We start from the raw sequence: 15,013 nt of genomic DNA, 5'->3' as shown, positions 1-15,013 counted from the left end.
TAAGACAATCAAATTCAAGTTGCAACAAAGCTGTCTTTTTTTATTTAGTAAAACTTTGTATAGCTATTGACCATTCTGCAACTTCTGTGAATTTTGTCATGCAAAGCTAAATTCTGTTTGATTGAAAATCACTTATTTTGCACATCACCATCTTTTCTCTGTTTTTGTATTTACAGCCACATTATCAAATGCTTGTCTCTCCTCTGCTGAGAAGTGCACAGTGTTCAGACCAGATAAATCATACGCCGTGACTCGTGGGAAGTGGTATTTTGAATTTGAAACACTGACAGCAGGGAGTATGAGAGTGGGCTGGGCCAGACCCGGCTGTATCCCTGATAAAGAGCTCGGCTCAGATGACAAGGCATTCATCTTTGATGGATATGAGGTGAGATATTTAAATTTTACAGCTCTGAACACAGCAATAAGGGAACTTGTTGAAACAGCAATAAGCATCTTCAGATGTGTTTTTCTGCCATGATGAACTAAAATCTGTAAATTCTTGTAACCACAAGACATTTCATAATACAAATTAAAATTAAACAATAAAAAATCGAATGAATTAGTTCACTTTAGTATGTAATTTGCACATTCAAGCTTTATCAGCCGAATTCAACTTGATGCTTCATCAGCAACACAGCTGGTCACAATCACAGCACACCTCTAATTAAGATGAGCAACGCTGATTAAACAATGGTTGTGATCAAACTGTGCCATTCGCCAATATGAGATAAAGTATGGAGCACAGCTCTCATTATTCTGCTGGGCTGACTCTGATCATCCTGCTTTCTTCTCACTTTACCTCATTCCGAGCTGTGATGATCCCTATTTCAGTCTAAATTATATTCCTGGGTTTTTCAGGCTCAGTGGTACCACCAGGGTAGTGAGCCCCTGGGACGTCCGTGGCAGAGAGGGGATGTGGTGGGTTGTTTGTTGGACATGGCTGAACGCACCATGGTGGTCACGCTCAATGGAGAGGTGCTGTTTAATGACAGAGGATCAGAGCTGGCTGCCAAGGACTTTGATGTCAGAGACGGTCTGGAGGAGTTTTTGACTTTTTAGACTTGATACTTTCTTTTAACTGAAAATGATCATTTTATATTTGTAGTCTTCTTTTTGAAAAACGTCATACATACAGTATATTAAAGATTTTCATTTTGTCTCTTCACATATTTCCTAGGCCTGTTGCCCGTGGTCAGTGTCGGGGTGAACCAGGTGGGGAGGTTGAACCTGGGCCGCCATGTGGCCTCTCTGCAGTACTTTACTGTGTGTGGTCAGCAGGAAGGCTATGAGCCATTTGCTGTCAACATGGCCAGAGATCCAGTTCTGTGGATGAGTTGGAAACAGCCTCAGTTTACCTCCATACTACCTGATGATCACAATTTACATGTTGGTTTATGCAGTTTATAGACTTTCTCTCATTAATATGTAGTATTTAATACAAGTATTTAGTCCTTTTTTGGGAACCGTGGTTGCTTATAGAACTGATCAACTCACACTGATCCTGAAAATCTTGTTCAAATCTTTTTCAAGGTCACAAAAATCAGTGGCTCAACGGAGTCCTTGTCTAGCCTGAGGGTCTCTCAGCGGTTGTTTGCTCACCACGGTGGAGGCAATGAGATGAGCTTTTACCGGCTCAGCATGTCTGTTGAATGTGCTGATATCCTCACCAGCCCTGCAGCGGGTGTGCTTCCTTTGACCTCCAACACTCTCTCTCCAGGTTAAGATGATATTACAGCATTGTAGACAGTGTGGTCGGGTTAGCCACAGAGAGCTCGACAAGACGTCATAGAAGACGTGCTTGGTTTGCCATAACACACAACAAATGACATTATTACTGCTGCAGCTTGTACAAATTACTGAAATTTAAAAAAAACAATGAATGTGTTCAGTCTAGACAGCTGTTGCTTCCATTTATCCAGACTACTGATATTATTACATCGTGACCCTGGTGAGTTGCTCCGTTTAAGATACCCCAGGCCTCGCTGTAATTAATTGTCATTGTCCTTTTCAGGAAGGAAAGAGCAGGAGGAAGTGGACTCTGACTTTGAAGTGCTGATGAAGTCAGCTCACAGCTTCGCTGGATCGAGAGATGAGCTCAACCATAAGGATCATAGCCAAGAGAAAACTTCAAGACTGAAACAACGGTAGATTGTGGAAAGCTAAAATTAGGAACATACTATATGTAATGACATGCATAGAATTTGGAATGTAGTAGAATGAGCATAGAAGCACAAACCTTTGTTTGAGTTGTTAGTTAAGGTAGTGATGTATCATTTTTAGTGTATTATTTGTTTTTTATGATTGCAAAATAAGTTTCTGAAAATTAAATGAGAGATAAAACAGAAGAAATCTAAATTGTGAAAAGAAACACAGATTACTCATTAATGTGTGTTTCTGCTCTGTAAGGTTCATGTTGAAGAAAACTAAACCAGGTCTAGTCAGCAGCAACTCATCTGCACGGCTCCTTGAAGATGTCGTCGTTGACAAAGATGACCATGATCACCTTATCCAGAGCTCCAGAGTAAGGGTCATCATTTCATCCCATCTTAACCAGATAAACACAGCCCATACAAAATAAAATCAGCACCATCAAGAAAACCAATGTTTTTAAACTGTAATATTTAAATTACCTATAATTACCAAAAACTAATGACGACAAAGAAAATGTGTTTGGGCACCCTGCTGCCTTAGAATCAAGTAAAGTCATACAAATTGTGCTGCGGGGCTTATAAAGCGCTGGTAGATAATCACCTGCTAGATTATGATAATTTAATATACAAAATGCAAATACCAAACTATGACACCAACTGACCTCTGTGTTTCAGTATTACTACTCAGTGAGGGTTCTTCCTGGCCAGGAGCCGTTCAATGTGTGGGTAGGCTGGGTGACCTCTGACTTTCATCAACATGACATGACATTTGACACAGACTATGTCCACACCGTCACTGTCACCCTCGGAGATGACAGCGGCAAAGTCCAGGAAAGGTCAGTGTGCACAAAGAAATTTTAATTTTTAGTATGGATGGTTTTACCAAGAAGTGAAATACTTAAATTAAATAATAAAGGTTACAGATATTGTTGATAGTGGCCATGATACCTTCTGTATGCCATATTGTATTTCTTTCATGTTGTTGCGTAAATTAGAAACAAACTAATGATATTGTCTCTGTCCTTTTCCACAGTGTGAAGCGGTGTAATTGTTACATGGTGTGTGCTGGAGAAGCTACAGGCTTGTCTCAGAGTCGAAGAAGTACAGGGTTAGAAATTGGCTGTTTGATTGACACAGCCACTGGCCTGCTCACCTTCACCTCCAGTGGAGTGGAGATGGCAATGCTCTACCAAGTAGGTCACATAGGAAACTTTCTGATTGACAGTATAACTTACATGAATAACTATGGGAAATAATGGTTAATGTGTTGCATTGCCTTGCTAAACTTTGATACTATTGTCTCACTGTTAATCAGGTGGAAGCCCGTACGAAGCTGTTTCCTGCTGTTTTTGTCAAACCAACCACAGGCAACATGTTTCAGTTTGAATTGGGACGTGTCAAGGTAAAGGAAGTTTTCAGTATCAATCATTTTCAATCATGTCAAATATGTTAGAAGAACATTGTTATTTATATAAAAAGCAACATGTTGTGGAAAGATTGGATCTGTAGTTTATTAGGTTGTAGCTCAAATTTGTGAACGGTACAGTTATGAGCGGGTTCTTCTTTTATAAAACTTTTGATGGTCTGATATAAAATACTTTCATTTGTCTTTCTCTTGGTCCAGAATGTAATGCCACTGTCGGCAGGTTTGCTTCGCAGCCAAAGAAGGAATTCCACTCCTCAGTGTCCTCCAAGGTTTCAGGTTCAGCATCTAAGCCCGGTTTCATGGACCAGAGTACCAGAGCACGCATTACAGGTGTTGGTAGATCGGCCAGATGAGCGCCATGGCTGGAGAGTCCAGTGCTCTGAGCCTCAGCAAGTCATGACTCTTCAGATCCCTGATGAAAACAGGTCAAAGAGCAGATGTAAACTTTGCATATGTTGTTTATTATGCTATAATCTAACATATCTTTTGTTTCACTCTAATGTAAGTATCAGGCTGTACACCAATGGCTTTTGGCTTCTTTCTGACCTTCCTTCCATGTGCTGCAATTGTGTTAAAACATTATTTAGAGTTTTAGTTTGTTCTTGTTTAAGCAACATCACTGAATATTTTTTAATGATATATCCATTTAGGTGTGTCAACATTTTGGAGTTGTCCGAACTTGATGATCTCTTGACCTTTCACCACCACACCCTGCTCCTCTACTGCTCTTTATGCGCCCTGGGAAACACCAGAGTTTGCCATGTCCTCTGCAGTCACGTGGACCAGTCCCAGGTCCTTCATGCCATTCAGAATCCCCAACTTCTGGGGCCTCTCCGCTCCGCATTTTACCAGCTCCTTATTCAGGTAGTTGCTTATTGGAGTTCATATTATTTTTTATCAGGGACTACAGGATAAGAAATCTTCTCAGTGTAAATAAATAAATATTATTTTTCTTGTTCTTTAGGTCCACCTCAGCAGCCACACCACCGCATGTCTCATGATGAACCATGAATACATTGTGCCTATGTCAGACCAGACCAAACGAATCGCTCTTTATCCCAGCCCTTCTGATGGCGTGAACTGCGGGGGAGGTCCTCCTCCAGAAGGAATTCCATGCTCTAGACTTAGCACATCCCTCAAACCACAGATGCACTTCTCAGTTCCTTGTTTTGTGAGGAGTGATGGGAGAGAAGCAGATGATGCTGTTGAAATAGTCTGCGCAGACAGCCCAGAAATCCCTCTGGACATATTAAAGAGTATAACTCTGGAGATGCTGAATGCAGGGGTGTGGGCTGTGGGTCAGGGTGTGAGGGATCCTGTAGGAGGCAGCATTGAGCTTCTGCTGGTTCCCCTAATTAGACTCTTCTATACCCTGCTGGTAATGGGTGTATTTGGTGATGAGGATCTCTTTAAAGTTCTGAGACTAATAGAGCCGGGAGTCTTCACCCTAGAGTCTTCACCCTCTGAGGGGAAAGAGGAAGAAGATGCAAGCGATGATAATGAAAAAGAATGGAAAGGGGGCAGCGAGAAGGAAAATGACACTCCTACACAAGGACTTCTTCAGATGAAGCTTCCAGAAGCTGTCAAACTTGAGGTGAACACTAAGAAGATTTTTCACTTTGGATGTATTTTGGATTAGCTTCAGTTGTTGTGTTGTCACCTTCATATAAGTGTTTTAAAATAAATCATGAAACATTTCTCTCCAGCTCTGCCAGCTTCTGTCCTACCTGTGTGACAGCCAAGTGCGTCACAGGGTAGAGGCTGTGGTCGCCTTCTCTGACAACTTTGCAGGGCGACTTCAGGAGAACCAACGCTTTCGCTACAACCAGGTCATGCAGGCGCTCAACATGTCGGCCGCCCTCACTGCCCGCAAGACCAAGGAGTTCCGCTCACCTCCACAGGAGCAGGTCGAATAGGCTGAAATCAAATCAGAAGTGTCAGAGGATTAGGCTGTTTTTGTCATCTGTTTATCTGTCTTTAGATCAACATGCTGCTGAGCTTCAGAGAGCATGAGCAGCAGGAGACTTGTCCCTGTCCTGTGGAAATCCAACAGCTCCTGCTAGACTTCCATCAGCTCCTGAACACACACTGTGGTTGGAACACTGTATTATCTTTGAGTGATTTATCTTGAAGTTTGGTCTTATTTATGAAAGAAATTATGTTTAAGCCCCTTCTCCACTACATGTCTTTGTGTACACTCGCTCAGACAGTACAACCAATGTTGAGAATTAGGTTGTACTGTCCCATCTCAGCACTTTTTGGGCATTCTGCTTTTTCTTTAACAGCCATAAATCAATCAAGTCAAATCAGTCTGATGATGTGAGGGGTGCAGCTCAATCAGCACTTTTAAAACCATGTTTAAAAGTTGTCTGAAACTGCTCAGCTCTGCAGTTACTGAATTTAATATTCTCCTTCTTCTCATAGTTTTGATGACTTGCTTTTATCTGACAAGCATACATTTGTGATGTGCTGGGTTATAGTGCATAGCTTGTGTGTTACCTGCCGAGGGACTAGAAGTGCAAATGTGCTCGTAACTATAATCTGTTACGGTGAATTATACGGTGAAATTTATGTTTGAGATGCACAGTGTTCCCTTAAATTGATAAAAAATGAAAAAAATCTACGCTCCAAGGAGAGTACTCACCACAAATACCACTGAAGATGACACAACTTGTTTTGCTGTTGTTGTGCAGGCATTGAAGTGGACGTTGACTCAGAGGTTGAAGAGGATGCTGAGATGCCTGTAACAGATTGGCTTCTCAGTTTAGTGGCTAGAGGCTTAGGAATGAGGAAGATGACTGTAGAAGAGGAGTGTAAACCGCAGAGTGGCAGTGAGTGTATCTGTGTTTCTCAACCTCAATCTACATCAGAATCACAACTGGCCCTGCATTCAAACACAAGGGTAATTAGATTCCATCTATTATATAATGTTTTTTACCTGCTGGTTCTTCTCCAGAGTCCCTCAAAAAGCTAATTTCTGAGACGATGGTGCGCTGGACCCAAGAGAGTGAGATGGAAGACCCTGAACTGGTCAGAGCTGTCTTCTCATTGCTCCACCGCCAGTATCAGGGGCTCGGGGGTCAAATGGAAGGACCACTCAGCAGAACCTACACAATCAGCCAGGCCTCGGTGGAGGACACAATGACTCTCCTCTCCTCCCTTTGCCAAATCCGCTCTCTCCTCAGTGTCCGCATGGGGAAAGAAGAGGAGAAGATGATGATCAGAAGACTTGGGTAGGAGGAAGGTTGCGTCTCTTGTAACCTCTTTATTATTGTCATCTTTTGTGGACATTATTTATCATGCTGCCAACGTCATATTCTCCAAAGTGTGGAATGTATTCTTAACAGTTTTTGTGAATATTTTGTGCTTTTACATACAGAGACATCATGAACAACAAAGTTTTCTACCAACATCCCAACTTAATGAGGGCACTGGGGATGCATGAGACTGTGATGGAGGTGATGGTAAATGTTTTAGGGGAAGGGGAATCAAAGGTGAGAGAAACACATTTCATTTGTTGTGATATTTGAAAAAAAAGTGTGTAACCGAGCAGTATTGTTGTTTCATAGGGAAATATTCCAAAAATGAAAACAGTCAAAGCTAATGTAATGTGTTCTGGCTGATGTGCATCATTAGCTGGGCAATACTCCATGCAGTCTAGTTTGTTTTTTGTAACATCTGCCATGTCACATTAAGCTTTTTCTTTATATCAATGCTTTCATTTTGTCTTATTAGGAGATAACCTTTCCCAAGATGGTAGCCAGCTGCTGTCGATTCCTGTGTTACTTCTGCCGCATCAGCTGTCACAACCAGGGAGCCCTGTTTGACCATCTCAGCTACCTTCTGGAAAACAGCAGTGTTGGACTTGGTAAATTCTCCTCTCACACTTGTATGCGTCAGTGTTTCAGTAACAGAAACAGAATCTACAGTGATTCATTGGAATACAATAACCCTTCATTGCACAACACAACTTGATTTGTTTCGCCTGTAACTCGCAGTTTAAATGTAAGTGTTTCAACTATAAGGTGGAAGCTAACATTTTAGTTTGTAGGGTTGTGAAATTACTTTATAAGTGTCTAACTTAAAACATTTCACAAAGGCAGTCTGCTGAGTGAAAATGTATTGAGGGAATATTGCATTGCGTCTGAAACTTTGTACTTTTTGCCTGGACATTATCTCGCACATGATGAAATGGAGAAAAAAAGTTATTTTCCAAGGTGCTCTTGGTAGAGTTGGGCTGTTATACCCTTTTGATGGCCACAGTATCTTTATCCTTTCATAAGAACCTCCAACGTCAGGACGTATAGTTTATGAGCTGGTGCTCTGATTGTTTTATGCCTTTGTCCCTTAGCTTCTCCGTCCATGCGTGGAGCCACTCCTCTGGATGTGGCAGCGGCCTCTGTGATGGATAATAACGAACTGGCCTTAGCACTGACGGAACCTGACCTAGAGAAGGTGAATTCATATTCCTCTACGATCCTGATCTTAACAGAATCTATTATGTATACATATATAAGTGCTCTGCTCTGTATTGAACATGGGCTGCCCTTGCTTATCATTGTCAGCATTACTGTCATTTCACTCATGTTATTGATGTCTGCTGTTGTGAGATCTTTGTGTTCACTCCTCCCACCACTTTCCTGCTGTTGATTTGATGCTTCCAGCAGTAATAATGAGCAACACATTTATCACCACCTGCATAAATACAATCTAATCTAATGAATACTAATAATCTTATCTCAGGTGGTGCAGTACCTGGCTGGCTGTGGTCTCCAGAGCTGTCAGCTGCTGGTGGAGAAAGGCTACCCTGATGTTGGCTGGAACCCTGTGGAGGGCGAGCGTTACCTGGACTTTCTACGTTTTGCTGTCTTCTGCAATGGTAATGTTTTTTTAAGCAAAAATTGTTGTTGACAGTCAAATACATTTAGGTTGTATCTTTCAATTTACCTTATGTGAACTTTTCTGTTTCCTTACAAAAAGTGTGGTTGGCTTGTTTATTTTATCCTTATTTTAGTCATTTGTCTTTAAACAAGTCATCCATCATATCTGGGACAAGTCAGTTTGAATATTTGTGACAGTGCAAGAATAGTAAGAGAGTAAAATGAGGCTGTGTGATTGCATGCTGCCATTTAAGTAAGCTATTTGCAGTAGAGGCAATTAATTTTCTGGTTCTTGTACTATCAATGTTTTTTACTGATGCAGTGCCCAGAAGGCATCAGTTCAAATTGCCCTTGAGGTTATTGACAGTTCACACCACCTATCTATCATTGATATCAGCTTAATCTTTTTCCGGGCCTTCTTTTGGCTGTATATAAATTAACTTGAGTGGCATTATTATTTATGTGTTTTTGATATATCAATTTCATGTCCAAAAAATTCACTCTCGAGTCTGAGTCAAAAATATTGCTCTAAGCAGTTACTTCCCACACACAATAATAGAGTCCACCAGTAGTTAGTCTTAATTTTCTGTTAATTATTTGTCGACAGGTGAGAGTGTCGAGGAAAATGCTTATGTGGTTTTGAGGTTGCTGATTCGTAGGCCCGAGTGCTTTGGCCCCGCCCTGCGTGGTGATGGCGGAAATGGTCTCCTAGCAGCCATGGAGGAAGCTATCAGGATCTCTGAGGATCCCTCCATGGATGGACCTTGCACCGCATACCAGTCCAACAGAACATTGTCAGTATTAAATGTGTTCATACAAATGATTTTAAATCTCAAGAACTAAATCGAGTGTCATTATTTTGATGATGATGTTTAATAAATTACTTTGTATCTGAAAAGTTAGCCTTATTATTATACAAACACACACACTCAAACAAAGTCATATTCATAAAAAGCGGCCTAATGGGCGCTGCACAGGCGTTGAACTTTGCAGCAGACAAGACTGCAGTTGTAGTGAATTGTGTAGATCATGTAGAAAGATATTCATAAAATTACATTCTTTAATTATTTTCTTTATCTCTATTTCTACCATATCACTTTTTCTCACAGCAATTTTGTAATCTTGCTGGTTTTGAGTTCACTGGCAAATGAGATCAACATCAACATCTTTAATCTTATTTAAGAGGTTTTCACTTGCATTACATGGTTTCTGTATCAGTGATTTATAATTAAGTATAAAATCAAAATGTTAAAATTTAAAATAGGCACAGTGAGCTTATCTAAATGTAATCTCTATGTTAAGCCTGCTCATTTGTGTCCATCCAACCATATATAGGTTAACCTTACTACAACATTTCAAGATTAATAACACAGATATTTTTCTTAAATTAATGTGAGCTGGGAGCCTCTGGTCTGTCTGCATCTCTTGTCATCATTGCAACTGTCAGAATTTTTAATAAAATATAAAGTCATTAGTAAACCTCTTATATTGCTTTGCTAATGGTTTGCTTTATTTAGAGATATTGTATCTTTAACAGTCGTCATTGATTATTCTGCTTCATGACAAGCCTTTTTGACCATTGTGATTATTTCCCGTAACAGAGATGTTGTCCAGGATCACGATGATGACCTTGTTCACATGGGGCACGCCATCATGAGCTTCTACTCAGCACTTATTGACTTACTGGGACGCTGTGCTCCAGAGATGCACGTGAGTGTTTTCCCAACATTGAGCAGCCATTTCTCATCAATATCCGCTGATGTCAGAAACAGTAAAGCCTAATGGAGAAAGTCTGCAACTGCTTTTTAAAGATTGAGTCACAATGACGCCCCCCCTTTCATAAAAAACCCAGTTTAATGCTTTTATAGATTTGCCTTTCCACACAATGGGTCATAGAAATGTATTGAAACCTTTGACAATTTCTCGAACAGCAAAAAAAGACTGTACCATCATATATTGTGCCCATCAGCAATTTCAAATCAGTCACAAGGTTTGGTTTTGAATTCTTGGTCTAGTTAATTCAAGGGGGCAAAGGAGAAGCCATCCGCATCCGCGCCATTCTGAGGTCGCTCATCCCCATTCAGGATCTTGAGGGAGTCATCAGTATCTCCTTTCAAATCCCTTCAGTGTCTAAAGGTCAGAACAATCTATCAGTCAATATTAACATCACTACAGTACTTTGAACTTGTATGAAGCCATTGCACAGAAACCCGGTGTGCTTGTTATGGATGTATGTTAAATAATGAGGCATTACACCCCCACTCCATGACATTTTATAGTCACCCATTGTGTATGTATATAGATAAATGTACTGTACACATTATGTCAATATGACCTTTGGTCGTAATATCTAATCTCTACTTTGTATGTGTTCCTCCAGATGCTGTGGTGGTTGAGCCTGACTTGTCCACAGTGTTCTGCCCAGACCACAAAGCAGCTATGGTTCTGTTCCTCGACCGAGTTTATGGGATCGATAAACAGAACTTTTTCCTCCACCTCCTAGAAGTTGGTTTTCTGCCTGACATTCAGGCAGCCGTCTGGCTTGATACCGTGAGCAGTGAAAACTTAAGTTTCTTCACCTGTGACCTCTGACTTCATATTGATCCAAATAGTTTTGTCTCACTAATGAAAAATAGCTCCTTCTCTGCCCTCCTGTCTTGAGCATCACAGCTCATAACATTTCTATGATTGTTGAATAGTCCTTTTGAACATGACTTCATGCACTGCACTGAATCACAAAAGACTTGGCTGTCTCCATTTGATTAAATTTTTTTTGTGCAATTCATTTCAATTCGGTTTTTACAACTCTATACATGCAGTATAGTACATATCTTCAGTTTTTATGTTCTATATAAGGAAACATTGTTGATCTTGGTCATTTCTATTTGCTGCCTCCTTCTTCTTGTCAAATGCCACTCAAGTAAGTAGACTTGACACTGACTGTAACCTCTTTTTTTCTATTGCAGGCTGATTTAGGATCCACGGACATGGCTCTGGCCCTCAACAGATACTTGTGTACAGCTGTTCTTCCCTTGCTCATCAAATGTTCAGCTCTTTTCTGTGGATTAGAGGACCATACTGTACTCCTTGATTCTCTCATCCAAGCAGTCTATAGCCTCTCCAGAGCTCTTAGTTTGACCAAGGCTCAGAGAGACACTATAGAAGATTGTTTGTTGGTCGTGTGCAGGTAGGAGTTTTTGTTGGTGTTATGAAGCTAGAGACAGATTTAAGGTTCAGGCTCCACAAGGTTGTTATTGTGAGTTTTTGCTTTTGCTGTCTGCAGGTAGGGTATTGATTTTCCAGCAAGTTACTAAAAGATCATTTGTGATGCAGTGTTATTTTTAGTAGCTGTAACTTCAGTGATTTGTTATTTTTATTTTTGTTTTATTGCACCATTAGATTCTTATATCCATTAAATTCACTGTCTCTTTGCTGTTTGTCCAAATAAAATGTTGAGGCGAGAAATGGAAAACAAGAAATAATTGTCAGCTGATGCACACTCGTTAGTGCTTTCTCATTCCCATTATATTTAATGAGTCACTGTAAATTCTTTTTTTTTTGCCTAATCCAGATATAATTTCCCAAATTCAGCCTGAATGTTAATGATTTGATCTACATCTTTCCTGTGGCATCTTCTTAATTATCTGTCATTCTTCTGAGACTTACTAATCACTCATTGTGCATTTGTGCATGTGACTAATCCTGCGCTCATCGGTGTCCTCAGCAAACTCCAACCATCCGTAATGCAGCCTCTTCTCCGTCGTCTCGTCTTCGATGTTCCTCATCTCACAGACCATAGCAAAATGCCACTAAAGGTGAATACAAACGTTTTGCAGATTACTACAATGATTAACCCTAACTATGTCAACATGCTCTGTTGTATTGATTTCAATTAATAATTTTATCTGTTAGCTCTTAACCAGTCACTATGAGCAGAGGTGGAAGTACTACTTGCTAACTGGTGGGCAGGGAGACCAGAATATGGCTTCTGAAGAGGAGCTGCACTTGTCTACAACATTGTTCTGGGGAGTGTTTAAGGCCTTGGCAAAGAAGGTAAACTACTGAATGAAAGTGATTTAAAACTACAGTCCTACTGTGTTTTCCTGGAGCAAAGGAAAATATTTGCCAAAGGAAAAAAAGTTTCATAAAATTAATAATTGATATCCATTGATTTCTTGCTTCATTTCTTTTCCCATTCTCCTTTAAAGTCCATTTCAGGAGAAACAGTAAACATTAGTACACACTTGAGATGAAGAGTTTATTTTTCATATGCTGGTGGTAACTCATCCTAAAACCAACTTGATAGAGAGAGACATGAGAGTCTTGATCAATAACCGCATCTTCTTACAGTTCACTCAAAGCATGCTCATGGGGTCATTTCAGGCCCACGGGTGGTACATATCAAACAACCTCAGAAAATGATTTCACAGTCTGATTTGCAAAGAATTCAGTATCTTTTATACTGTATAAGTTGTACAGTATAGTTGTATAGTTGAACCTATGTTGTGGTCATACACGACATGCTACAATTTATATCATACACTGTTTACATCTTCTTATATAAGTATAATATTGTTGCTTTTTCTGTTTTAACTTGATTTATTAAGAATTACTGCAAAACATTCAAACTAAAATGACTTGGCCTCTGAAGCAGGTTTCTTACATGGATTTTGCTTGATGTGCATGAGGTGGACTTCATTCAGGGGGAAGTATTTCAGCAATAAGAATGGTGGCTACTAGTCTCAGACTTTTGGATCCATCCGTATGTCTTTCTATCCAAAACAATTAAATCCAATGTGTTATTAAATTTAAACTGAATAAGCCGGTTTCCTCACAGCTGAATAGTTCCATTTGTGAAATTCACACATATGTCCACGGTAATGACAACCAAGGACTAACATCGTTACTGTGGCAAAGCACCCAAAATTAGGCTTAGCCAGTATCTCTCTCACCCTGTCCTATGTTCTCTTTCCCACACTCTCTCCTTATCCAACTCCACAGCCCTATGAGCCTCAGTTATTTAGGCTTTGCATCCAATGTCTGGCTGCAGTGGCCAAGGCTCTGCTTCCTGACCACGTGGACTCGAGCCGAGTGTCTCAGATGGAGAAAAAATCCTCCATGGACACAGATGGGCACTTTGATCCACAGCCTGTAGATACTTCCAAGTAAGATTTCCAGCAGCAATTTTTTTACTGATTATGGAAATTGCAATTTGATTCTGGATATTGTCAAAATTTGCTTTTCTGTTCCAGTGAATATTAAAACTGTAATGTGTTGGACAGAGTTAACTTTTGGACAAAGGAGCATATTCACCTGGGATAGAGCAACAGTAATTGATATGTTATTTCCTTTTCTGCTCTAGCATGTCAGTTCCAGAGAGACTGGAGTTTGTAGTGAACAAGTATGCAGAGCACACTCATGAGAAGTGGTCACTGGACAAGGTAATATAGTCATAATTCCTCAGGCTGCTGAAGTTGCAGCATAGTTGATGCATAGATAGATAGTTTTATTGCCATTGCAAAGGACAACAAAATCTCACAAAGTACTCACATATAACAGACAATAATTCAAGGAGTACAAACTGTATTAATTGAACACAAAAGCATCGGAATTATTCCACTTGGAGTATTGCACAAGTGAGAGTTAAGATTGCAGATGGTCGTATAAAAATATATAAATACATTTATTTAAATATATTTGTTGTGTAAAAATTATGTATGATCACAACTTAAGACAAAAATCATGTAAATGTGAAAACGTCTCTCTGTGTTGTGTGGTTGAAATAATATGTTGATGTCTGCATGTTAGTATTGTAACGAATTCCGTGAATCATCTTTTGTCAGTTTGCAAATGGCTGGGTTCACGGGGAGCAGCTATGTGAAAACAGCAAGGTTCACCCTCTACTCAAGCCATACAGGGCTCTGGCTGAGAAGGTACGCTGAGAAATCAGTTTTTATGTGTGCGTCTGTGAGTGTGCTTTGTTAAAGGAAGCAGCCAACTGACAAATCCCAGAGGCATGTGCATAACAAATGGTGTGTGTGTAATATAAAAGATTAATTTTTACCCTGTTGCCAAACCCTAATGTGTGGAGTGAAAAACACGTCTTTTCAAGCTTTTGAAATATCCAAATATTTCAAGCATGTTCTGCTCCTTTTCTTTTATGACCCAAGTTTCAGTTCAACATGAGCGTTTATTTATATTTCTGAGTTTTGCAGGAGAAGGAGGGATACCGCTGCGCCATTAAAGAGACGATAAAGAGCATGCTGGCCTTTGGATGGACCATAGAGAGGACTAAAGAAGGAGATGCATCAGGCAGCCATACATGTAACCGCAGAGTTTCTCAGTCTGGACAGGTATGTGTACTTCACAGCCTACATTTAATCAGCCACTGGGGACCTAACAAGTCTTTCATAATAAAACTAATGTAATTCACTATTTAACTTCTTCAGTACTGAGTTTAACATATTTGTCCTTTGTAGCTTTCTTTTGAGGGAGCATCAACATTCAGCCCTAAACCAATGGATGTGAGCAGCATCATCTTATCATGGGAGCAGTGT

General features: G+C 40.1%; 1 protein-coding gene across 4 annotated transcripts in view; it reads left to right on the top strand.

Moving 5' to 3' along the window:
* ryr2b (ryanodine receptor 2b (cardiac)) overlaps nucleotides 1-15,013 on the top strand; it is a 59,201-nt gene that overhangs the window by 13,669 nt on the left and 30,519 nt on the right. For all 4 annotated transcript variants that reach the window (XR_011246065.1, XM_069538878.1, XM_069538876.1 and 1 more), the window contains 32 exons: nucleotides 177-385; nucleotides 859-1,033; nucleotides 1,178-1,386; nucleotides 1,531-1,717; nucleotides 2,012-2,144; nucleotides 2,407-2,521; nucleotides 2,826-2,986; nucleotides 3,184-3,343; nucleotides 3,466-3,552; nucleotides 3,775-4,001; nucleotides 4,227-4,440; nucleotides 4,541-5,170; nucleotides 5,283-5,483; nucleotides 5,558-5,669; nucleotides 6,270-6,407; nucleotides 6,533-6,809; nucleotides 6,956-7,070; nucleotides 7,312-7,444; nucleotides 7,928-8,031; nucleotides 8,320-8,455; nucleotides 9,064-9,250; nucleotides 10,058-10,166; nucleotides 10,472-10,592; nucleotides 10,837-11,006; nucleotides 11,423-11,643; nucleotides 12,181-12,271; nucleotides 12,369-12,509; nucleotides 13,458-13,621; nucleotides 13,819-13,897; nucleotides 14,300-14,389; nucleotides 14,672-14,809; nucleotides 14,936-15,013. Coding sequence is in view for 3 of the 4 variants with exons in the window: in XM_069538878.1 (XP_069394979.1) it covers nucleotides 177-385; nucleotides 859-1,033; nucleotides 1,178-1,386; nucleotides 1,531-1,717; nucleotides 2,012-2,144; nucleotides 2,407-2,521; nucleotides 2,826-2,986; nucleotides 3,184-3,343; nucleotides 3,466-3,552; nucleotides 3,775-4,001; nucleotides 4,227-4,440; nucleotides 4,541-5,170; nucleotides 5,283-5,483; nucleotides 5,558-5,669; nucleotides 6,270-6,407; nucleotides 6,533-6,809; nucleotides 6,956-7,070; nucleotides 7,312-7,444; nucleotides 7,928-8,031; nucleotides 8,320-8,455; nucleotides 9,064-9,250; nucleotides 10,058-10,166; nucleotides 10,472-10,592; nucleotides 10,837-11,006; nucleotides 11,423-11,643; nucleotides 12,181-12,271; nucleotides 12,369-12,509; nucleotides 13,458-13,621; nucleotides 13,819-13,897; nucleotides 14,300-14,389; nucleotides 14,672-14,809; nucleotides 14,936-15,013 (5,312 nt within the window). In the remaining variant the exon portion in view is untranslated. The remainder of the gene's footprint in view (nucleotides 1-176; nucleotides 386-858; nucleotides 1,034-1,177; nucleotides 1,387-1,530; nucleotides 1,718-2,011; nucleotides 2,145-2,406; nucleotides 2,522-2,825; nucleotides 2,987-3,183; nucleotides 3,344-3,465; nucleotides 3,553-3,774; nucleotides 4,002-4,226; nucleotides 4,441-4,540; nucleotides 5,171-5,282; nucleotides 5,484-5,557; nucleotides 5,670-6,269; nucleotides 6,408-6,532; nucleotides 6,810-6,955; nucleotides 7,071-7,311; nucleotides 7,445-7,927; nucleotides 8,032-8,319; nucleotides 8,456-9,063; nucleotides 9,251-10,057; nucleotides 10,167-10,471; nucleotides 10,593-10,836; nucleotides 11,007-11,422; nucleotides 11,644-12,180; nucleotides 12,272-12,368; nucleotides 12,510-13,457; nucleotides 13,622-13,818; nucleotides 13,898-14,299; nucleotides 14,390-14,671; nucleotides 14,810-14,935) is intronic.

The sequence above is a fragment of the Paralichthys olivaceus genome, chromosome 14 (genome assembly GCF_024713975.1).
Source record: "Paralichthys olivaceus isolate ysfri-2021 chromosome 14, ASM2471397v2, whole genome shotgun sequence".
In the NCBI taxonomy this organism is placed as follows: domain Eukaryota; kingdom Metazoa; phylum Chordata; class Actinopteri; order Pleuronectiformes; family Paralichthyidae; genus Paralichthys; species Paralichthys olivaceus.
The sequence above is the reverse complement of the archived record's forward strand: the minus strand, read 5'-3'. Positions and strand labels throughout refer to the sequence as shown.